General features: G+C 38.2%; 1 protein-coding gene across 19 annotated transcripts; it reads left to right on the top strand.

The window, feature by feature from the left end:
* The first annotated feature begins 22 nt into the window (after positions 1–22).
* LOC145554601 (uncharacterized) lies at positions 23–23,827 on the top strand. Of its 19 annotated transcripts, XR_014090597.1 has the most exons (10): positions 28–260; positions 1,232–1,354; positions 1,527–1,623; positions 1,695–1,822; positions 3,552–3,584; positions 4,434–4,551; positions 4,869–5,043; positions 5,692–5,793; positions 6,458–6,561; positions 10,039–10,324. XR_014090597.1 is itself a non-coding variant. In XM_081614763.1 (9 exons), exons 3-8 carry the CDS (start codon positions 1,594–1,596, stop codon positions 15,830–15,832), a joined length of 495 nt encoding a protein of 164 aa, XP_081470889.1. In that variant the 5' UTR covers positions 23–260; positions 1,232–1,354; positions 1,527–1,593; the 3' UTR covers positions 15,833–15,869; positions 18,873–23,827. The 19 variants fall into 19 exon arrangements, 6 of the variants coding, with proteins under 6 accessions (XP_081470889.1, XP_081470887.1, XP_081470888.1 ...); XM_081614763.1 differs by lacking the exons at positions 4,869–5,043; positions 5,692–5,793; positions 10,039–10,324 and adding exons at positions 15,711–15,869; positions 18,873–23,827 and having other exon boundaries at positions 23–260; positions 1,735–1,822; XM_081614761.1 differs by lacking the exons at positions 4,869–5,043; positions 5,692–5,793; positions 10,039–10,324 and adding exons at positions 15,711–15,869; positions 18,873–23,827 and having other exon boundaries at positions 23–260; positions 1,527–1,665; positions 1,735–1,822.
* Positions 23,828–24,187: the final 360 nt, after the last annotated feature.

Here is a 24,187-nt window from a genome sequence, read left to right as displayed (position 1 = left end):
AAACAAAAATAAACAATTTATATGCTGTTTGCATTTCGGCATATTTATCTGCCTGCATTTATAGAGATTTCCTCAGGTTGTGATGGGAGCAGTAGTGGCGAGGCGGAACCTTTGTTTGGGGGGCGTTGCTTCCGGGTTGGTTTTAGGGTGGAGTTCCGGTTTGCCTAAAATGCCATAGACATGTCTATGTCAAATGCAAACTGGATGCTAACGGCAGCTCTTCGGTCGTCATTGCTGACTTCTATTTTATTAGCTTTCAGGTCAGTACACAGTGAAAGCACACCAAAACTATTCTGTAAGATGTATATAGCACGGTGTTGCAGTTTCTGTGCACCGTTTTGCCAGTAGTTGCCAGTTTTATACGGGTAAAGTTGGCAATATGCTAGCCCGCGCTGGGAAAGTCCCGCGAGGGAAGGTGATTAGAAGGCCGTGATGGCTTACTAACTCTGGGTTTAGGAGTTTTATTTTGCTTTTGTTTGAATAATATTCAGTTTAAGTTACTTGTTGACTCAAAGTAGCTCACAGCATGAGAGTAAAATGAGTCCAGCCAAAGTTAAAGGTAGAGAAACTATTTGTTCATAAAGTGTAAGAATTAAGGTTAAAGTTGAAACAATATTAAGGTAAATTCTGTATTTGTTTTGTAAGTCTTGTAGTTCTATTTTCTATCTGTATTAAATTAAAATCGGTGTACATTTTAATGCTCATGCCAGTTAACATAGAGCTAACTGCAGTAGGGCTTTAAAACAGTTGATTTGTTGCCTTCATCTAAGTGAACGATGGGAATGTGAAAAGGGTAATGTATGAAGTTAATTATTACTTGTGAGAAAAGTAAACCAGCTTTATAAGACAATGGTAATGTAAAACATTAATACTGTGCACTGGAAAAGGGTTGTTTGTCAACAAATAAAATAAAAAAAAAACAATCTGGCTGCTAATGGCAGCGTTTCGGTTGTCATTGCTGACTTCTATTTTATTATCCTTCAGATTGTGGTCATCATTGTTATAGCAGTCCTGTCGCTCGGGACCTGTAACATAAATATCTGGTTTCAACTGTAAATGTGATTTTTGTTCTAGTTTTCATTTCCCTTCAACAGCAGGATTTGTTCGTATAATTAGCACTAGTAAGGTCTTTAATCTCAAATGAATGACATAAAACTCTTGATGTTTGATGCCAAGCAGCTCTTTGCAGGTAGTCAGCTGTGACTCTGTCTCCTCTGTGATTTGCTGGCAGGCTGGCGCAGGCCAAAAAGTCTAACAGTTCAGCCGTTACCATGACAATGCAGAGCTCTCCACCATGAGCTTGGACAGTACACAAACCCACCTGTTTACTGCAGGCACTGATAGACAGGTCAAAGTAGGTGAACTCTCACCCACACACACACAGACACACCGCTTGTGAAGCAAAGCAGAAAACAAATATTATGAATTGATAAAAGGGGGGAAAAATGTATTTATAACTGTGGCAAAGAATTAACTTTTTATTTTTTCTCTTCATGATTATGACAATGGGCTGCATGGTGGTTCAGGTTTTGGCACTGTGGACCGGACAGAAAAAAGCTGCTGGGTTTGAATATTGGCCCGGGTTCTTTCTGCATGGAGTTTACATGTTCAGCCTGTGCATGGGTGGGTTTTCTGGCTTTCTCCCACAGTCCAAAAATACGACAGGTGAACTGATAACTCTAAATTGCTCTTAGGCATGAGAGTGTGTGTGTGTGTTCATGGTTGTTTGTCAAGGTTAGGGTATGGCCTGGAGGCCAGACCAGGGAGTCTCTTGTCCTACGACCTTTGGATGTAGGTGCCGTGATCCTGCAAGGACAAGTGGGTAAATTTTGCTTATTGAATGAAACATGGCACTGGTCGTAAACAAACAAACAAAGCAAAAATAAATGAATAAAACATACAATCTCCATCAAGACAAAATTAACAGCAGACCATGCTAAGAGAAAATTAAAAACACCCTCTGCAGCTCATGGCTTCTGGGCATGCAACCCATTAATGCACAGGGGTTTTCCAGATTCTGAAGATTAAATAAAATACAGAATCAATTTAAACATGTTGTGGGAAAAGAAATGGGTCTGTTCCAACCTGCTGATTATAAAAATAAAGTTTTAAAACCTTTTGTTCACTTGTTTAATAAACTGATCACTGTCTGTTTAAAGATCTGTTTCTTCAATTCAATTGAAGAAACGGATGGTCTCAAACGTGATAGCTCAGACAATAGAATTCATAAAATTCACTCTTGCTAATTTTATTTAAGTAGGTAGTAAAAGGTGTAGGGTGATTTGTGACAGTGGGCAGTGTGAAGTAATTTTGCAGCATAAATCTTAAAAGGAGCTGGGAAGTAGTACATTCTATCCGACAGTATTGAGGCAGTAAAGAGTGGCTGCTTTTGATCAGCAAGGATACCCTTTGCTTTTTATAAGAGATGTCTGCCTATAGAGGTGTTTTACATTGATGGGGCTAATGTACTTTCTATTGGACTTTTGTGTGAACATGTGATTCCTTTGTGCAAAAATTACGTTTTGCAAATCATTTTTGTTATTTGCATCTTCAATTTGTTTGGTATAATCGACAAGCACTCTATTGTTTTACAAATTGCAGCTCTGCATAATGACTCCAGCCTTAACAAATAAATAGAATAATTATGCATTTTGTAATTAATCAATATAATCAACCACATCAGCTCTGACCCCATGAGCTCTCATAAGAGCACCGACGTGTGCATTGAGCACATGTGCGTGCGGCGTCAGATACACTCACGCTGCCATTTGAAACAGCTCCTTATGTCATTGTCTGCGAAAGAGCTGGCACCCCTTGGGCCAATTAGCAACAAAAAGCATCTTCTCTCCAATTTTCATCAACACTGAGCCCATGGTGTAGCTGTTAATGCAAGTCAGAATTTAAAATTCTGACCTTTTAATTACAGTGTTCCCATTGAGCCAATCAGTGTTCTTTTGTCAAATGCCATAAACATGAGCACAAACTGCGTCATCATGCAAAGTTGTTGCAAGACAGTGAGAGACACCAACTGAGCTTTCACCCTGGATTAATACACTGAGGAATGATTTCACCAAACTTTCATCTATTTTCATCACTCATTAAAAATCTGAGCAGCTGCTTCCTTCAACTGTAAATCAGAGATTAAATATACTGTAGTATGAGGTTGAGCTGCAGTCATCAAGGCAATGAAAGACATTTTTTTTTAACAATATAGAAACTTTGTTTTGATTGTACAACGTGCAGATTTTTCTAAATAAAAAATATTAATTGGTTTGAATGTGGTGTGGATAATTCTAGTCTACACTGATATTTGATTTAATATTCTATTTTGAGTTCAGAAGATACAACAAACATTTTTAGCCATCGACGAGGTCTGAAGAAATACTTGGTCACTCTTTTTATCAGATATGGTCGAGTTTATTTTAAACTGCGGTATGTAACTTTTATAATAAACATGTTTTTCACATATTGTTAAAGCTGTTGCCATGCAATGGCAGTATTTGTGACGGATAACCTGTGAAAAAATTGTGCTCCTCTGCCTTCTCTCTAAGGTCAGACAGTATTTTTCCCATCTGGAGGACGATGTAAGTGCTGTCAATCACATTTGTGTATGGGCTTTTCACACCCTCGCCCTTGCTCTCTGCACTACAGCTTCTTCCTGATAGCTCTTGTAAATGCTCAGACTAACTAGCATAGACACTGGTGATGGCAGAAAAACAGTTTTCCCGTAACGGTAAGTTGTTTCTCTGCCATTAGCACAATGAGCAGCACATCTACAGCAACTCTTTGAAGATCCTTGAATAATATAAGCTACAACTTTTAACTTTTGATTTTAACCCAAGACTGCCAATAATAACCATGCAAGTTTGTGGTGTCATGCTTATTGGCTAATTTGTTGTGAATGATACTGTAAAACTGGGTGAGATGATGTTAAGGAAGGAGTACCTCCAAATTCTTCAACTTCAACTAAAATATACAACTGCACTCTAAAAACAATATTTGTACTGTAGTTGATATTGGGGACTTATTTATATTCAGCTCACTTAATTAATTTGGTTTGTTGATGACAACTTACGTTTATGGGTTCCATTCATTTACAAATCTCTTCATCTGAAGTGAACTTGTTACTTTTAGTCTAAGTAAAACAATTAGGTTTTGTGCAGCTTTGATATCATACGTCTGACATCATGGGCTAAACTTGAGATTCAAAGATCTCAGTACCAACCAAAGTTAAAATGCCTGTAAACTTCTGACCTACACTGTAAGCACAAGTGTTGATAATGAAGCTCTTATTATGACAAGTTACTTATTTTATGCAAATTACCCAGAAAACAATATGCTAACATGTTGGCAGATGTTCTTTTTTGCAAACTGGTTCTGAATTTTGTCTCATTTGGTTGTGACTAGGCGTTAAGATACTGATGTCATTGCAGTGACCGTTGGGACTTCAGTGGCCACTGCTTTCACAGAATCAATGCCGGGCTGGATCAAACTGAACATCACGCAGATCTTGTTGCTTAGGAGGAAACTATTGGCAATGGGGTGGAGAAGGTATAGCAGCTATGTGTATAGCTGTAGTTTTTTGTATTGAAAGATGGAACATAAACATAATCTTCATGATCCTCGAAATCTGTGTTTTCCAATGACCTTGCAGTCAAAACTGCATAAAACGTTAGTACATTAGGAGGAGTTTAAGGAGGAGTTTAATGGTGCAGGCATTGAAAAGGCAACCAGGTTAGAGTGTGTATTATTTTTAGAGGTAGCCTTTCACTGATTGTCCTCACAGAGGCAGAATAACAGAGGAGTGTGTGTGTGTGTGTGTGTTTCTGTCTGTCCTTTCCTGCTGTGTCTGCCTGCCAACAACTCAGAGCCAACCAGACATCTGGACCCTAACAAGTCGGAACGCTCCAGGGCTCTCACATTCACTTTACTATCGCTGCTACGGATTTGAGAGGATGTGTGTGCACACTTCCTTTGTATACCCACATCACATCTGCTCTTCATCATCATCATCATTTCACACCCAGTGAGCTGGACTCAGCGGTGCGCTATCATCAAGTTATACGACTTTCACTCTTTCTGTCTCCCTCCCGTCTCCACACATGCACATGCTAGCGCACACACCGCTGTATTTCCATGTCTTCAGAGGACATCGCAATGACTTACAGTGGGTTCGTTTTATGGAACGCACATGCCCATTACTAACTTTAACCTTAACCGAAATTGTTTACTGTAACCTCAAAAGATGCCTTTACCGTTATTTGGACTTGCCCTCCTGTCTCAAGAGGAAGCCAAATTCCTAGTAACATGATTGCGTAAACAAATTTAGGCCCCCGCATCATGAGTAATCTGCCCCCCCCCCTTACTCCCTCACTTGCAATTACATGCTCTCAGGGGTGTCACAGTGGTAAAAAGAGCAGAGGCGACAGATCAGCAGCAGTAAAAGAAAATAGTGTCATTATGACTTTCATCACTCATTTAATTTTCTGCTACTTCACATAAACCTGGCTCCCAGTTGGAGCCACGCAGCCGTGTCCTGCATGGCGTCTGATTTAAACTCCCTCTGCCCTTTGCTGCCCAAAAAGATCTCCTGTAGGTTGAAATATCCGCATCTCACAGGCAGATTCTTTTCACAGTTTGAAGAAACAGTGCATCATCGTTTTTTTTTTTTTCTTGTACTATACCTTACAGCAGCCAGGGGCAGAAGTGCTGTGATGAGGGAAAAAAGCATAAGTAAAGAAAGAAAAAAGAAAAAAAGATCATTGCAGGTGCAGTGAATGGCCTCCAGAGAAGGTGAATATTAAAGTGTTGCATATGCATAACCCCTCATCTCACAGTCATTTGTAGTAAAGAGGGAGCACTTTTGCTCATTACGTCTTCCCATCTCAAAGAAAATGGTAAACATGGTGCAGAGAAAGGAACGCACACAAATACAACATGATCTTTATTCTACTAAACCGCATTAAGGAATGAGGAAATATAACCCAATTCCTTCAAGGTTATATTTCCATCAGTATTTATTACCAGCACCATTACTGCTGCTTGTCTTTTATGTTTTTGTGATGCAAAGCACTTTGAACTGCCTTGTTGCTGAAATGTGCTATTCAGATAAACTTGACTGATTGACTGATATTGGTGTTATAACTAACCCATTTACAGCAGCTGCTAGTGCTCCTATCCAACACATTGTTTCATTTTTTTATTCTTATTCACGGAAAGAGAGATGCTACTAATTCAATCAATTAATCAATGTTTACTTCATTCTTCATACTAAAAGCAGCTCAGAGTGCCATACAGATTTATAAACAAACGCACAAACAATAACCTGCATCATTTACCACGACTGCTAAGCATGCTTGTATATTTTAGTAATAAAAAATAATAAGTGTTGTATTTTATGATTGGGACATACTGTAGGAGTTTTCCCCCACCGTCTTCTTTGTGTTTATCTCTACAGGATGTTAACAGATTTTCCTCTAATGTTGAGCCCTCTGAGTGGACGTCTGGCGTTCATCAAGGTGACGTCCTCTAGGTTTCACTCTGCATTCATTCTTGTCACAGGTGAGTGTTTTTGTGGTCATTAATTCTTTACCTCAAAAAGTAGCTTTATAAACTTGCCTTGTGTTTTTTATTTTCCACTTGCATTCAAACCAAAGTGTTCAGCGATTCATAACCAAACCCGCGCAAGCTTACATTTTCATGTACCTTTTGTTTCTTTCGCTGCTCAGAAGAAAAGGGAGCAGAATGCTAGCTCAGAATAAGAGAGATGCATGGAATGAGAAAAATAAACAAAGGCAAGGAATTAAAGGGAATTTTAAAAAAGAAACTTCAGTGAGATGAAAAAATAACTTGGAGCAGTTATCTGCTGATTATACCAAGTGGTGTTGTTATCAAAGGAAACCGAGCACCGCACTTTTCTCTCAGCTTGAAATAGCTCTGTGTTTTGAGGATCTGCCTACACATATAGGCAGAAAGGGAAGAAATATTTTTCAGAAACCACGTTTGAAAGAATAACTTCTTGCAAGCGCACTATACACCCCTAAAACTGTGTCTTAAAATTGTCTGAACATATGTGAAACATTTGGATATCCATGACCAGCAACATAAAAATCTGTCTCTAAAAAATACTCTATTAAATTAATGAGATATTACGTCTCATTTCTGGTTTTACTTACCGAAAACAGTGCTCAAGTTATTTTCAACTTTTTTTTTCAAAATCAAATAAACAATGTTTGCCTATATTGTATTTTTTGATAAGAACCCCATCAGATAAATAAATAAATGTCCCATTGAAACAAACAAAATAAATATTAAAAAAATACAAATATTTGTGTTTTTTAGATTATTACAGACAAGAAAACATGCCAACTAACAAAGGTAGATGTGCATTGATCTTCGTCGGTCAGGATGTAGTTTGAAGAGTATTTTGATCCCAGCTTGCTCATATCAATATAATAAGAATTAAAAGTGGTGAAAACGACTGAGCAGTAACAGTTTATCTTGCTAATGAGAGTTGGTATGAAAAACAAAAACTGTTAGCGAACTGCAGCAAATGTTTTGGTGTCAGCTTCTGCAAAAAAAGGGAGTTTCATTTAAAGTCCTTTTACACCTCTTTATGAGGAGAGGCAATATTTTTTTGGGACATTATAGTTAGTGGAACAAGAAATCAGTGTGAACCTCTGCATGTTCTTTTTGTACCAGAAGTCTTGCATAGGATATAAAAAAGACCTAATAGAATTATAATACGGACAAAACTATCTGGCGTTACAATCACAAGGATCAGGCGGCTAAGTGTACAGATTCGGTGGTATGAAATGAAAATCCTTGACACTTTTTTTTTTTTTTTTTTTTTGAAAATCAGAGAAGAGGGCTAAAATCACAGCAGCACATATTAAAATGCAGACACACTGTGTGCCTCTGGCTAATGGCGCCAGCGTGTCTCTTCCAATCACTCTGCTTTTTATTCAGCTTCTTTAAACTTATGTGGACTTTTTTTTTAAACTCATATATCCAAAGTTTGTCTGTTTGATTGTAAAACTTTTTTCGTTTATATGGGTCTTGCCGAGGCTTTTGCACCCGTCTTACATTTAGCAAATCAGGACTGTCTGATATTATTGACCAAAAATTTAATGAATTCATGTGAATGAGTATCCTGCAAACACATGTGTAAAATATGGGGAACTTTTAAAAGCTTTTCCACATAAGGAGAGTGTACTCTAAAAATCCAACAGACCCCTCAGCACTCATTACTTTCTTAGATTTCCCGGGATCTGGCGGCACAACTGCCAATCTTCCAGTTACTGGTCCTCTTTTATTACCCTCAAACACCCTACGCCCCGTTTGACCTGGAAAGTTTTCCTGGTTTGTGCAATTGCATCACTTTTGGTTTAAATACCAAAAACACTGATTCATTTCACAAGTCAGAGAGCAAAACAACTGCAGACCTTCTCTGGCTTTCCACAACAGATCAACCCCAGAGGTAAGCACTGAAAACGATAGAGTGAGAGATGAATGTAGCAAAGCAGATGAGAGCGTTCTCAAAGCCAAAGTGAGGAAGTGGCTCGGAAGGAAATGAAAAAGTGGTAGCTGGAACAAAAGCAGAGTTCAGGAGCTACTTTCAGAACTTGTAAACTTCTTGGAAAAACTTTCTTGTCAGTGTTTTCAGCTCCTTTCTTCCAGCATTTGATTCTTCTTCCCCATAGTTCAGATTGGTACTGTTCTTCTACTTTTTCATATTGCCATCCCGGACGGTTAGCCTACTTTCATTTCTCCATCTGCACATACAGACACATGTGCACATGCATCCTCTTCTCTCTCCAGTTTCACTCGAATGCCCAGTTTAAATCAAATGTACTAAATTTGTAAAATAGGAAAAACTGTATATGAATTTTAATTTTTATGTGCATTTTGTCAACTACAAGGTAAGTTTATGTAATTAAATTAAACATATTGTAGTTTATTTTATAAATGATTGAATGGGGCTCATGTGTTGCAGTAGCTGTACTCGGGGAAATGTCATTCCAACGGTTTGCTGGGAGGAATTTATTTTCCCTTTTGTGGTTTGAAACCCGAATTATTAATAATTTTTGGGATTAACACCTTGTTATGAATTGAGTTTATGACTACAGGCGGCTCTCATAACCCTCTAAATATATGATGAGTGTGTATACATCACAGATGTACTATTGAAGCTCGACAAATAACTAAATAATTTCTTTATTCATTGGGTGAATTTTCCTGGCAGTAAAATGGGTTTCTTTGCCGCATTAAAATTATTATTTTTGTTTAATATCAAGAGTTAATTGTTGCCATTTTTCAGACTTGATGTGTACTTTTTCTGAAACTGTTTTGTGAAATAAGAAAGGATCTGTGTTGTGGCTCCCACATGCTGGCCAGAGGCAAGCAGATCATTATGAAGGTAAATCTAATGAATTTCAGAGTCAAAACAGAAAAAGCAAAAAAAAAAAAAAAAAAAGGTTGTGCATAAAAACTGGAAACAATTCATAAAATCTCAGGAGTAAAACAGTTGCTGGATGGGAAGGATTTAGCTTTTTGCTAAATCCTGGTAAGGATCTTTACTGGATGTAAATCGTGAGTCTGATTAACTGGCTATAGGGAAAACAGGGAGGTTGAAGAAAAAAAAAGGTCTCGGCTGAGAAATGGTTTTCAATTAATGCAAAAGCGAACACATGAATAAGTGAAACAGTGACTAATAGAACATGCACTAAAGCAACCTGCAATGCAAAACAAGAATTCGTGGAAATGCAAAATGGCATTTGATGAACAAACTCACAACAAAAGTGACTAAGTGAACTCAAAATCCCTCATGGCAACATAAATATTTCAAAATTTTACCAGGACAATTATAAAAACCAGTAACATTTTAATTAATATCGCATGAAGCTATTTCATAATGCAAAAGGAGAAAAACTGAATTGCATTACATGCTGTTTCTACTTTAGTATATTGTCAACAAACCTTTCTCAGTCTGACATCGTCGTATTGCCCACATCTTTTTTTTTTTTTTCTTTTTTCCAGCTGAATCAAAGCAAAGCTTCAGGATCAGATAATGCCAGCCGTGGGCTCTTGAGTGCCACAGATGGCTCGACTTTTCTTCAAGGCCTCTTAAAGGTCAACCTGGATTAGAAGGATCTACTGCTGTGAAAGACTTCTTTTCTCATTCAAGTAGCTTTCCCCCCATCTGGCTCGAATGACTACAACACATTTGCTCCAGCATTCTACATTAAGAAGGTCCTGGATGTACAGTAATAGACTCTCCCAAGTAGGCAAATAAAACATTTTAGAACCCACTGTAATCAAAGTAGACAGGACTGCTGTGATCATTTTATGTTTTCAGCACTTTATTCAACACAATTGGTGAATAAAAAAGTGAATGCCCCAGCAATCCTCAGAAAACTGACTACCTCAAACTGTGCTTAGCAGATTGCTCAGGAGCACACGTACACAGTAAGGGGACTACAACTCCACTGTTTTTTTTCTTAACCTGTTCACACCTGTACAAGCTGCACTAAATAGGCATCAGTTACACCATTCCAGCTATAATTTAAAGCACTATCTTTTAAATCAAGTTCATTTGCATAGCACATCTTAGGAACAACACAGTTCAAAGTGTTTTACCTAATAAAGAACATGACACAATAAACAGACAAAAAAAGCATGACAGTGGAAAAATCAAAAGAGTCAATAGCAAGATTGTTCTCCAGACTAGAATTAATCCATTTTCCAGTTATTATTAATCAAAGGCAATTCTGAACAAATTGGTTTGAAGCAGAGGTCTTCAAATCCAGGCCTCGAGGGCCGGTGTTATTAATCTTTTAGATCTGTCTCTGCTTCAACACCTAAATAAAATAATGAGGTCATTAGCCGGACTCTGGAGAACTTGATTGGATACTGAGGAGGAAATTCAGTCATTTGATTCAAGCATGTTGGACATGGGACACATCTAAAAGTTGCAGGAAAAAAACCTGGATTTTAGGACCCATAATAGAAAGGAAATAAGTGTTTCAGCAGTTTTGCAGTTTTCTGAAAGTTTACACCAGATCAGTGGAGCATAAAAACATAATGTTTCTGGGGATGCAGAGCAGACTTGAAACAAAGACCAAAGTGTCTGAAAAGTTGATAGAACAGCAACAAATCTTTAATTCAAATTGTGGTGCTACGACATTCAGTTATTTATAACCTGACAAAAGTATTTCAAAGTCTATTCCCTGAGCTATAGGGAGACGGTGTGAAGACTTTGGATCTGGGATGATGTACTCCATCTTCCTGGTCTTAGTGTGAACATGAGCAACTGTGTTCTGGATCAACTGCACTTTTCTGATTCACTTTTTAAGCAGACCTGTGGAAAAAAATGTTGCACTAATGCAGTTTGGCTAAAAACAACGTGCATGGATGAGTTTCTCAAGATCTTGTTGGGACATTAGTCCTTCAATCCTAAAAAAATGTTCTTCAGATAATCGAAGGCCAACTTTGTACTTGTCTTTGTGTTGTTGAAGGTTAAGCCCTATGTCCACCAATAGATCCAGACAGTAGTGATGGAGGTATTGCTGAATGTTTTGCTTCAATGTAAATATGTTGGACAGCTTCTCGACTTTGTTCACCTGAAGATGAGCACAATAAACGTCATTTACAGCTGAACTACAGCATCGTCTTGTCATTTTTGGCCTAGTCATAATAAAGCCCAACAACACTTTGTATAAACATGATTCTCTAAGCTCCTGAAAAGAGATGACCTTGGATGGCAATGCTATAACTGAATCTGTGTGCTGACTCTTAATCACCACAAAAAGAATTACTTTAATTTAGTTTCTGTTCAGCTGAAAAAAGTGATGGTTGATTTTTTTCTATGCATCTACTCTACTTGTTTACCTCCCTTTTTTAAAGATCTATTTCATAACAATTTAAATAACCCTATTTAAATTCAAAAGAAGGGCATAAGCATGACAAAAAAAGTTATTTTGCTCATTTGTTATTTCACTTATTTTACAGTCTTATCAGTCATTAGTTTCTACCTCTTGAAGGTAAATAAAAACAGAGTCTGAATGAAGCAGGGCATATGTAAAATAGCTTGTAAAAATGGCTCCTTAGTTATTTTTCAAACGGGGATTTGACTGCAGGCCAAGATGATTTAGAGGAAAGTGTTAAAAACATTAGAGGGAGTCAACACCTTTAGATATCTGGGCGTTCGGTTTGAGTGTGTTTTCTAGAGGTGAAAGGCCAGGCTTGCAAGAGCTTTTCATGGAAGTTTAGATCCTTCAGAGTGTGCAGCAAAATGTTGTATGTCTTTTATGTGTCTGATTTTGATGGAGTGTGTTTTCTTTTTTGAAATACAACATCCTCATCACTTCTTGAGTGTATCAAAGATCCAAGATCATCTGTTTTCAGGAACTTGCTTTTATCACAGACCCACTTCTGGTCCAAAAAAAAATCGGTTTTAGTGATAAATTCCTCTCGGCTCAAGATGTCTGTTTTGGATTTCATAGTAACATGAATCAATCTCACATCCTTATCTTTTGTGGTTATGCTTCTCTTTTGCTCACACAATGTTCTTTATTATATTTTTTTCCCCTCACAAATCCACCCAGCCTGACCAAAATAAAAGTAATAGTCCATTAGTTGGCTTTGGCACCATGTTTCTTCAGGGCTGCATTTGAGCAATGGTGTTTCCACATGGAAGCACATGTTGCGCAAAGTCATGCATTAATGCTGCCAAGTGAAAACAGTGGTGGCATCGTGGCCACCAGTGACACAAGTCAATTTAAAGTTCTGTTTGGACTCTCCCATGCTCAGGAAGTCTGTGCGCATATGTCTGAGTGTGTGTGCTTGCACAAACGTGTGTGCATCTGTTTGTTTGGTGTCTTGAGCTGCAGCAGGAACATTTGCTTTATTTGGGACCAAGCCTTCTCATTTATATTCAGTCTCAGCAAGGTTCCGCTTGACTTCTCGCACACAGACACTATCTGGCGCACACATACACATCAGGGTACATGTACACAGGGGTACTGTGCACTTACTTTAGTCACAACCCAGCTTTTACGCCTTTCCTCAGATCCCTTAATCCTCCGTGGCTGAATAACTTTGAAGCAAACAGGCACCAGCTCATCTGAACTTTGACTGATGGCCAAAATGTTGCGCAAATGGAATGGCAAGTACAGAAATCCAAATACTTCGACAACAATTATCTCTGTTTGTAAGCAGTGAATGTGACCTTGGAGAGTATTTGGGCATGTATGAAAAGAGTTGAACAAAGTTTATAGCATTCCCAGATCGAGGTCCATGAAATCTACTAAATTACCCTGGGTACCTCTGTAATTTTTCCTGAGATGGTGTCTGCTTACATCTGTTGGCCTCCAGGCTGTAGAAACTACACTTGGCACAGCGAACTCATATCTCAGGCTAAACCTTTACTGGCTGATTTGCAATTGTGGGAATGAACAAATCCAGGGGCCAAATGAATAAACAATGTACGCATTCAAAAGCCTCAAAGATGTATTTTTGCATGCAAACTGTTATTCATGAGGAAAGATTTATGAGTTTAAAATGTGCACACTTTAGAAATCCTTTAAAGAGTGCCTGCACACATGCGGGCATGTATGAAAAGAGTTGAACAAAGTTTATAGCATTCCCAGATCGAGGTCCATGAAATCTACTAGCTAAAATCAGTGGGGCAGTATTGAAATGGACCTGTAGCTCTACAGATCGTATGGCTTGTAGCAAAAAATGTTTTGCCATTGCCTTTTTCTTTGATGCTATAGCATTTGGTGTCAAGCTAAGGTGGCCAGAGATATAAATTTTACCTCTAAAAATTCACCAGCCTGAATGTTGTCGCTTAGAGACACTACATTTACAGTAGATACACAGCTAAAAAAACTAATTGTGCATCGACTGCAACTTCCTCTAAAAATTAACCTGCAGACATACTTGTCAATCCAATTGCAGTTAATACAACTGGCGAAAATAGAAAAACTAATCAGAAAAATTCTGAAAGAAAGATAAAGATTTGCCACTTTTGATGGTATCCATCTAAATAAACAAAAAGCAGAATTAGGGTTATTTTTCTTCAGGCACTTTCCGAAGGCTTCACATTTTATGAAATCTTCCAGTGGAAATCCACGCTTCATTATTCAGCTGTGTATTTTATAGTCAATATACATAAAACAAATACACCAGTGGATAGTATCACCCTCACAAATCCTTGTTCAGTGGAGTTTCTTCCCAAATTCATGATTACAACCATCCACAGAAAGTGAGTTTGGGCTTATGTGTATAATATCATGTTAATGATAATTGGAACGATTCAACTAGCCCAATAATCCAAGATCCACATACATTTTTTTTTCTTGCCGGTTTTGCATAAACATGATTTCAAACATAAAACTACTCACAGTTTTATGCAGATGTCCCCAGGTTATGAGGGGAAGAAGCTGCTGAATAAAAAGTCTATATCCTTGCCTGTAACACTTCAGCTTTGAGCTCCAACAGGATTTGCATATTTGTTGGACTGTGTAAATGATCCCTCTGCTCTCTAATATGCGAGGTATATTTCTCACCGCAATCGCCAGTGCTTTGTACATTAGGGCACTTTTGAGACTTAATGAGGCAAATTAAGCTTAACCTTGTGTAGCTGCTGCAGATATTTACAGTCTTATTCTCTATATCCATCACAGCATTGCAAACACACAGAGACACACATTCTCACACAACATGATAAAACTTGCCTGAAATACCAATGCTGGCCCTGGGCTTCATGAATAATGTAGATGACCTACACCCTCTCATAAACTTTACAGCCCCCCTTCCTCACACATAGCCTCCACACTTCTCATAAATCTTTTCTCTCATACCGTTTGACTATCAGGACAACCAATGAGATTCCTCACTCACATGCGCACGCAGACGAGCTCATGCAATCCTGCAGATACAATGCAGCTTACAGGAAAAGCCCTTTTTACCTTGAGGTGTTAGTTAAAGGTTGAGTGGTGGAACGAATGACAGCTGAGGAACATATGTTGATGTTTTAAAGTGGTTCAATGCTTGATCATAAAACAAAATGGGTGTGCCTCAAGTGAAAAGGTAAATTATTTACTATAAATATAAGTGTGTATTTGATCTAATGGTAATTTTATTGCCTCTGAGGGGAAAGCGCCAATAAGGCAACTTGTTCGTGATTCAAAGTAAAACTTTATGCTGTTTCTGTTGAATTATTTTGCTCAGGGGACCAAGATGGGGATATGATAGTTTAGAACATCGCCACACAAGAGGCTTCAACAAAATTAAAGCATCAAGAAAAACTCTTGTAGGACAAATGCACAATATTAACTGTATTAATTTAAGGGGTGTTCACAATCTTGCAGTTGGATTATTGCAGGTTTTTAAAAAAAAAATTCTTCCCACTTATGGAAAGGTTTGTTTTTCAACTGAACAATATAAGACTATATACCAAATCAAAGCCAGAAAAATTTCTGGAATTATACATTTTGCTCTCGTTTTTTTTAACAAAACTATTGTGTGTTACCAGATCTGTGCAAACATTATTTATTTATTTATTTATTTTTTTACCATTTGTACAATGAAATACATTTTGTTTGTTTTTTATTTGACTGGACTTTGCCTAAGCAACATGAGACCAATCAGGAATAACAGTCTCCTGGTGCTTATCCCAGCAATAACAGCCTCTCGGTTTCCATTAGGTGGTGCAAATTTGGCTTCTTCCTTCAATTTGAGTTTGGTCAGACTCTGGGACGGTTCACAGCTCACAACGGAGATTTGGGATCCATTGTCAAGTCTGTCAGCCCCTGTGGAAAATATTTAGTCATAGAAAAAGAACAATCAAGACGAGAAACACTGAGGTAAGTGTTTTTGTGAAACACGCACCGGAGCAGACGACGTCATAGTTCACACTAAATCCGCAGCTTTTCTGAGTATCGGAGGGAGGGCAGCAAGAGCAAAGAAAGACAGTGATGGAGTTTGTGGAGTCAAGGGGAGTGACACAGATTGAGACAAGTAATGTAATGAACAGTGAGGATAGAGTAGATTAGATCAGACATGTTGTTCACACTGGCTGTCACTTTAAGGCCTCAGCTGCTGAAGTGCAACTAGGGCAGTGAATCATTTAGAAAATCCCCCCAGATTTATTAGCAGATGGAAGCACTTCACCAATCTTATTTAGACTTTCATTTCAATTTGAAACACTGAAAGAAGCAACATGTATTTTCTAAATGAAGACACTTAAACTGTTCCAAAAGACGCCAAAAGCTGATAAATTGCGAAAGGTTTTAATGTATATTTATTACTGCTAATATTACCTCCATCTGCTAGTGCTCACTTCATCCACCTCACATATTTAAATGATTCCGATAACCCAGAGAGAACTTTTGACTTTTTGACTTGGATTACTGAGACTCTGGGATCGTGCCATTGGTGTGAGGTGGAGCTGCATCACTGTCATGCTCATAATCGCAGTAAAAGAAGACCCTCTTGGGTATTATTGCCACAATATACCCAGCTCAGCTCCCTGTCACAGTTTATAAGAGGGGATGAATTCAGATGGCTATGTCTCATTTGGCTTCCAGTTTAATTTATGGAGATTTATGTATATATGTAGCAGAGTTGAAGAAGTTGGGGCGAACTCAGTGTGCTCTAGTAGAAATCCTGTCCTGTGGCAAGTCTGGAGCATGCTTTTGAGTCGGATGGATGACTAACATCATTTTGCAGCGTATGGTTTTGCGTGCTCAGGCATAGCAGTTCTCAATTTAGACACGGGCTTTGGCCCCTCAATTATGCATCTTATAGTTTGTGAAAACAAAGAACTCAGTCTAGAACTACTGGCACCCCTGTCACATTTATTTTCTTATGGGTCATTTCTTTTCGCTGAAAACATTAAAGAGAAGTGTAGCTGAAAAAGTTTCAATTAACACTTTTTTGACTTTACAAAAAGGAGATAAACGATTAAAAAAAGATTTCACACATCTAAGAAAAGATTTAGCAGTACTTTGTAGGTCTTTGGAAGATGCCATTTGGTCTTCATATGGCATCAGGCAGGAACTCTTAGTAAAGTGTTAAAAGCTATAAGGAGTTTTAAGATGGATTTTTTTGCAGCTTTGTCACCTTGTTTGTGTTTCCTGTCCTGAAAGGTCAGTTTTATGCCAGTGCGAACTTTGCCTGCCGAATTTCATACCGAATTTTGTTAAAACAAAGAAGACGGTCTACACTTTCAGCACCTCTGTTATAATCTGAAAATACTTTTGTAAACAATATCTATCCATTTCCTTTCTAACTAATGCAGATAATACACTAATGTCATTGTTGTGAGTTTATTAGGCTGATGATCTCTTCAGATGGAAAAATTCACCTTTTGAAATACAAAAAGTTGAAAACTTTATGGAGATGATCTCAATATAAAACAGAAAAAAAAACTTTGGGGTTGTCTTGGAAAGTGAACATCGCTTGAAACATTTTATTGAGATTTTATGTGACAGACCAAAACAAAGTAGTACAAGGAAGGAAATTGTCCTGTCCAACTATTCGCAGGTAAAAAAGTAAAATGTGTGGCTTTACTTCCTTCAGTTTTACACCCCTGAATCTAATCCAGAGCAACAAATTGTCTTCATATGAGAACAGATAGTAAATAGTGTCCACCTGTGTGTAAATTAATCTGTATATTCAGCCATTTTGTGAAGGCCTCAGACAGCAGCAGACACTCCAGAGATACAGCTGTGCCGAAGTTTAAAACACTGTATATGAAAAAGTTTAAGAGAGATGAATTATTTTAGGGTGCATCATCACTGCATGCTTTTGTGCATGCGACATTTTTTTCACCCCGAAGTGTTTTTTTCTTTCCCTTTGTTTTACTGTCTCCAGAGAGTCAATTAAAAAAAGTAACCGAAGAATTCTCAAAACCACACCTTGATCAGGCAACTCATTTGGATATATTCATGCACAGGGATTGATGTCAAAAAAACACGGCTTCTGCTCGTCTCATCATCCCCTGACTGCAGTGAGGCTCAACCACCTCTCCTCCCTGGAGAGACGGTTGCCTTGTTCGGACAAGTGAACAAACGCATCCCATTTAGCTGCACCGCAGTAGCTTAAATGACAAAATATAACCTGGATGCTCCCAATGACTTGTTCTTTACAGCATCACGCCTTAGATGCTTACAGTTCAGTAGTACAGTTGTGTATTTCGGCTTTGTCAAAGACTGACCCTCCAGTCTGCAGCATGCTGGTGGGTGGCAGCATCCTGTTAATGAAACACGTGTGAAACCCAGCGTCAGGCCACGGTTAGAGGTTTGTGTGCTTGTCTCAAAGGGGGACCATATTAAGGTAGCCTGCGGCGGTGGCTGCTGAGTGTTCCTTTATTTCAGCTTGCCTTAGGCTCCCCCAAACACACAGTGAAACAAATTAATTCAAATTAGCTTACCACAGCCCAGAGAAGAGCATGCAGGAACTACAGCATGGCATGTATGTGCAATACATTCCAACCGATTCTCTATAAAGGTTTTATGCCATGTCTAATTATTTCGTTCCATCTCATCCTATGCTTTTGAATTACTCATGTTTGCCTAAACAGGAAATGTACAGCATGCGCATCCAACAAACCGGGCTGTCAAATGTTAATTATTAAAGCAAGGACACCAACACAGACACCGTTGTTCACATTAAAGAGCTTTCCACTTGTATTTAATTAGTGTAATAATTATCATTGAGACTAAGCTGCTGCTTCATGTCTCCAAATCCACATAAACACTTAATCTGTGGGTTTGAGTAGGAACTTTAAGGGACTACAAGGTCATCTCTCTCATCAGCGCTTAAATGTTGTTTTTTTTATTGCCGTTCACTTTCTTACTCTGCAGAAGAACCAGTGGACTTTGGAAAGAAGGCATGTGGGATAGGAAACCGAGGGGAACATTAAAGAGAGCGAAGATTAGAGGAGATGTGACACAAGAGACCAACGCTGGAACTGTGCACAATCCTGCAGCAGAGGAAGTGGAAATAAAACCTTAAAATGAGGTGCAGGAAAAAGAGATGCATCGGCTCAGAGAACTGTCTCTACATAAATTAATTGTTGCACAGTAAATGTGCTTATGTGTTCCACGTTACCTTTTATTTTAATGCCTGTTTTTATATCCTAAAACACTACTTTTTAATTAGGAAGCACTGTAGGTGGACGGTTTTTCAGCAACTTCTAGAAAGGGATCAACTGAAACATTTTACCCTTACAGTGTTTATAGAAGTATTAAGTTTTACAGGACCTTTTGTTGTGTTTATGCATCATTTTATTGTCTACAGTCAGTGAGCAATTAAAATGCTGGGGTCAATGTAAGAGCAGTTTGGAGCTTTGATCTGTCAGTCTCTAGAGAGCAAAGAGGGTAAAAATAATAGCTGTTAAAATGTTAATATTTGCATGAATTGAACCGACTTTTCAGTCAAGGACACGGAACAAAAAAAGTGCAAATTTTATTTCTGTAACTTAAGAGCTTGATGTTCACTGTAGCAGCAATTGTTCTCAAGTGTCCTTTGAGTTTCAGAACGGTTCATAAGTTTTAACCGCCACTACTTTCCCTTATTTGTTCCCTTAAGGTTAGCTTGCCATATTACAACCACAAACTTCATTGTATTTTATTGAGAATTTAGCAGTCAGACCAACACAAAGCAGTGCATTACTTTAAAGTGGAAGCCAAATGATGCATGGCTTTCAAAAGTTTACGCAAATAAAAATATGAAATCTGTGTTCTCCAAAATGTAAAAAAGTCAGAGAAAACATTTTTCCATGGTACTGCAAGTTTGGCGATTTTAAGAAATATGCAAAGTATAGTTTTTATAAAAGTTACATACTGCTTTTTGAGGCTAATTTGTGATTGGAATTGTACTTGAGGCAGGTTGTCAACTTTTTTCTGTTGACAAGTGAATTGGGCTTTGCCTTCTCTATGGCCCTGAAAAGGATGATTTAATTGAGTTATCATCATCCGTATTTCAACACTGACGATAAGCTCTTAAAACACAATATCCCTCAGGTGCATGTTATGAAACGTTAGCAAGAGATGAGGGATAATGCTAAATTCTGTTTAACTGGTAATAGGTGGAAAGGCTGGGGTTGGATTAATAAATCCCTTAGAACAGGAGAAAAAAATGGCTTTCTTCTTTCTTGTCTAACAGTTAAGATTTTCATAATGTGGCTGCAGAAAATACAAGAAATGAGAGGTAATGCAATAATACTCCAGAGGAGAACAGTTTTAGAATGATAATGAAAATGATAGATGTGGGGACGACAGGAAACTTAACTGTCACTGTAAACCCAAGGGCAAGTAAAACTACAAAGGACTCTGTGGTTTAAATCAGTGATCAGTTTTTGAAATGCATGGAAGGAAGGAACTGTGGGGAGTGGGACCACCGGGTCTCTGCAGGGGGGAATCAATACAGACTGTGTTAATCTCTCTCTATGTGTGAGTAAGAGTGTGTAAGCCGTAGTGAGTTTATCAGAAAAAAAAAAAAAAAAGTTTCTGCGGCTGCTTTGGTGGAGCCGCCAATTGGCAAGTCTTGACTTGGCTGCAAGCCAGCTACTGGGCATGAGGTGAGGAGAGGGAATGGTTTCACTCCATCACCAGCTTAGTGTGTGTATGTGTGTGAATAGCCTCAGTACATCAGAGCCGCAATTCACTCGTGAGTGAAAGTGTCAGCCTTTTCCGCTCTCTCCATCACTGTGCATGAGTGTGTGTTTGTGAGAAATGCAGGAGTTATGGATATTGATGGGTCTGGGTGTTCAGCCTAATCTCTGCCGCAACACAAAGTACCCTGGCACCGGCAGGAGAAATCTTAAATGTGTACACACCCTTGTTAAAATGGAATGCTTTGTGATGTATAAAAGGCGACTTTGATAAATAATTTAAAACCTTTGCACCAAGTATGACGTGGCATATATCCGGAAAAATTCAAGTGAAAAACAAATTTGTGGGAAAAGACAACTAAATGACATGGTGGCGTGTATATGAGACTTTTTTGATTCAGTTGTAGCATTCAGGCTCACACCAATTATAGAGAATCTGTCTGATTGTACTTAAGGTTAAGATGTTTTTGTATGATTTTCCAGACTTGTGCTCATTTGCATCATTTACCTTATGAGTTTGCACAATGATTACAAAGTAATAAATGATGGACAAATGTATCAGTCAAAAGATGAGTATTGCAATATTCCATAGCAACATTTACAGAGTATGTTAAATAAATGCTTATCCTAATATCCTCACTTGTTTACTGGAAGGCTAAAGATGAAGAGGGTTTTTATCTTCCAGCATCAGAGTCCAGTTAGACATATTCTAGAAAATTAGTTCATGAAAAGAAAACAGATGCTTTAGAATGTCCTAATCAAAGTTCAGAACTAAGTCTGACAGAAAATCTGTACAGTCACTTGGAAAGGACTGTATTAAATAATTTGAATTTAAAGGCAGAGTAAGTAAATATTACAAAGTGGAAATTCCTTCCCAAATACCAAAATTTAATACAAAAAATGTATGTACACACTGATTCAACCACACTATTCCACCTATTTGTGCTCTTCTTTTTCTTCCAATGCATTTGTTTATTTTCCATTTGATTTGTCCAAGATGAATACTACATAAATATATACAGTAACATGTTTTGAAATCATTCATCAATGTCTCACTTTTCACTCAAAAACCTGGCATTTCAATACTTTTGAGGTCAAGTGAAAGACCTCGGCATTCTGTGACTGATAATCACACACACAGTATGTATTTGTATCTTCTTTTCATTTTTCAGTCATCTATACAGCCTAACTCTGACCCTGACCCTAAAACTAACCACTTTATGCTGTGAGGAGGAGAAGGTCCTCACATTGTAGTATTTGTTGGAGAATGGGCCTTACAAGGTGAGAAATTTTAAAACACACACACTCACAGAGACGAGATTTACTCTTTGCACACTTTATATGACTATAAAGATCAGTTGAGATTGCAACAAACAAGATTTAAAGAGCGAAAGGGGTAAAGTGTCTAATAGGCAAAGCAATCTGTGAAATCTAAATGTCATTATATTTAGCACCGTCTTCACACACAAAGAATGCAGAGATGAAAAAGCAATTACAAGCAGGCAGGTTGATTTTGATTTTAATTGGAGCCCTCGCTGCGAGTTCCACATGTTATTGTCGACAGCCAGCAAACATAAATGTGGGGCTGACAGTTCTGCAGAATGTCTTCACTCCACTTAATCGAAATTCCTGTGGCCTAATCACCAGTTCCCCCCTCCCAGCTCTGCTAATAAATTACATGAACAGCAATAGTGCAAGGTGGTTATAAGCAGTACTTAGTAAAAGTCATTAAGGCGTAAAAGGCACGTCATACAACACCTTTACTCTGACGCTACAAGCTAGAAATAGAAATAGCCTTTATTGTCCCACAGAGGGGAAATTCAGGTGCAGCAGCAGCATCAGGTATGTAGCTTCATTTATATATGGGTACTACTTGCTATATAAAGCCAAAATGTGGTTGTGGATGTTAGCAGAAAAATGGACCCAGTGTGCTTTGTGTGAAGGAAATTATGCAGCTTTATTTTTAGTTTTTTGTGCCAGATCTCAGTTGGTATGTATGCAGTTCCAGCTACATGCATTGTTGCATTCCTGCAAAATCTGTTTAAAAAAGCCTTCAAATTAATCCATCTTGTATTGCAGTTGAATAATGTGACACTGAAGATTTTTAGAAAAATCATGGATTTAATTTGACCATAATTAGATTTATTAAGTGTAGGGGGAAAAAAAAAATCCCACTTAAAATAATCATTACGAACATAATCACAAATGGCAGACAGCCATTACTGGAACCAGGAAAAATCCCTTTAAGATACATAAAACTAAAGTGTTTTAGTACTTTTTATTTTTTTATTTTTTTCTATATAGCAAAGAACACTCCAGATGGATTTAGTGCAAAACAAAGGAGACTACAGTGTGTGGAAAAGCATGCCTGCTGTGGTTTAGGGTCCGTGTTGTTGCAGGTTTATCTTCAAAGAGTAAACCTCATTGGAACAAACGGCATCAGGAGATCTTCAAAATACCAAGACACTCTAAATTAAAATATTTTGCCCTGCAGAAGATAACTCAAAAAAGTGACTATACCTTCTCCCAGACTAGCAGAAAAACCGTGGTGTAAACTGAAGAGAAGACGGGACCCTGGACTCTGGGTCATCTACACTGAATGTGCAAAGAGAGACGGTCGAACATCCCTGCCTCTGTATTCCAGCCTAGAGAAAAATCTAACAGGACAAGTGATTATAAATCCATAGGCACACTACACAACTTTGACAGCTTTCACAGATTTTAGAAGAGCTTGAAATTCACTCTAACAGACAGGTTTTCTGTAGATGTTTGATTTATGACTGAAAAAAGTGTGAGGGATCACACACAAGTGTTCCTGCTGAGGAAGCGCAGACTACAGCATTGGTCAAGAAACACTGAAGCTACTTGACGCCATCAAACTCTTAACTGGTAAAAAGTATTCGTACTCGTTAGTAGTAAGGCAAGTTAAAATTTGACTTAGATTATGTTGCAGTTTATCCCACCTTTTGCCCCTTGACCACTAGAGATAGGCACCAGCACCCCTGGTGGCCCCTCACAGGATAAGCATGTATGGTGATGGATGGATGAATGTGGGTTGTGTTCCTTATGTTGAGATTTTTTCAGTCAACAAGTCTTCTCCTCACTCTCCAATAGCAATGTAATAATTTCCTATTTAGTTTGAATTTCCTTCAGTGTTTCGTATTTTTGTTTGTGATGTTTACAAAAAACAGTAACCCGCAACGAATGCTGTGTCCCAATCTTTAATTTTCATAGGTGTGGGCAGAACGTATAACTGACTACTACTGAGGTCGGGTCGGCTTTCTTCACGCACCTGCAGGCTCCGGTCTCCACCGGACCGGACAGACCCTCTCACCCTCATGGATTTTCCTGACAACTCGCCCCACCGACTGTCTCCAACAAGTGCAGGCTGGTTCGAGCTTTATTGACCAAGAAACAACTTTAGAATCAGGACAAAGAATTTGTGAGGTGTGTCCCCAGCTTTATTGGAAAAAGGGCTGTATGACAAATGAGAAGCAGAGGTAACATTAATTGTTCCACCTACAATTTGTTTTGTGAAAAACAGTTTCTAATAGAAGACTATAC

Source organism: Poecilia reticulata, chromosome 13 (genome assembly GCF_904066995.2).
Source record: "Poecilia reticulata chromosome 13, P_reticulata-male-v2, whole genome shotgun sequence".
NCBI lineage: Eukaryota > Metazoa > Chordata > Actinopteri > Cyprinodontiformes > Poeciliidae > Poecilia > Poecilia reticulata.
This window is presented reverse-complemented; position numbering and strand designations above follow the sequence as displayed.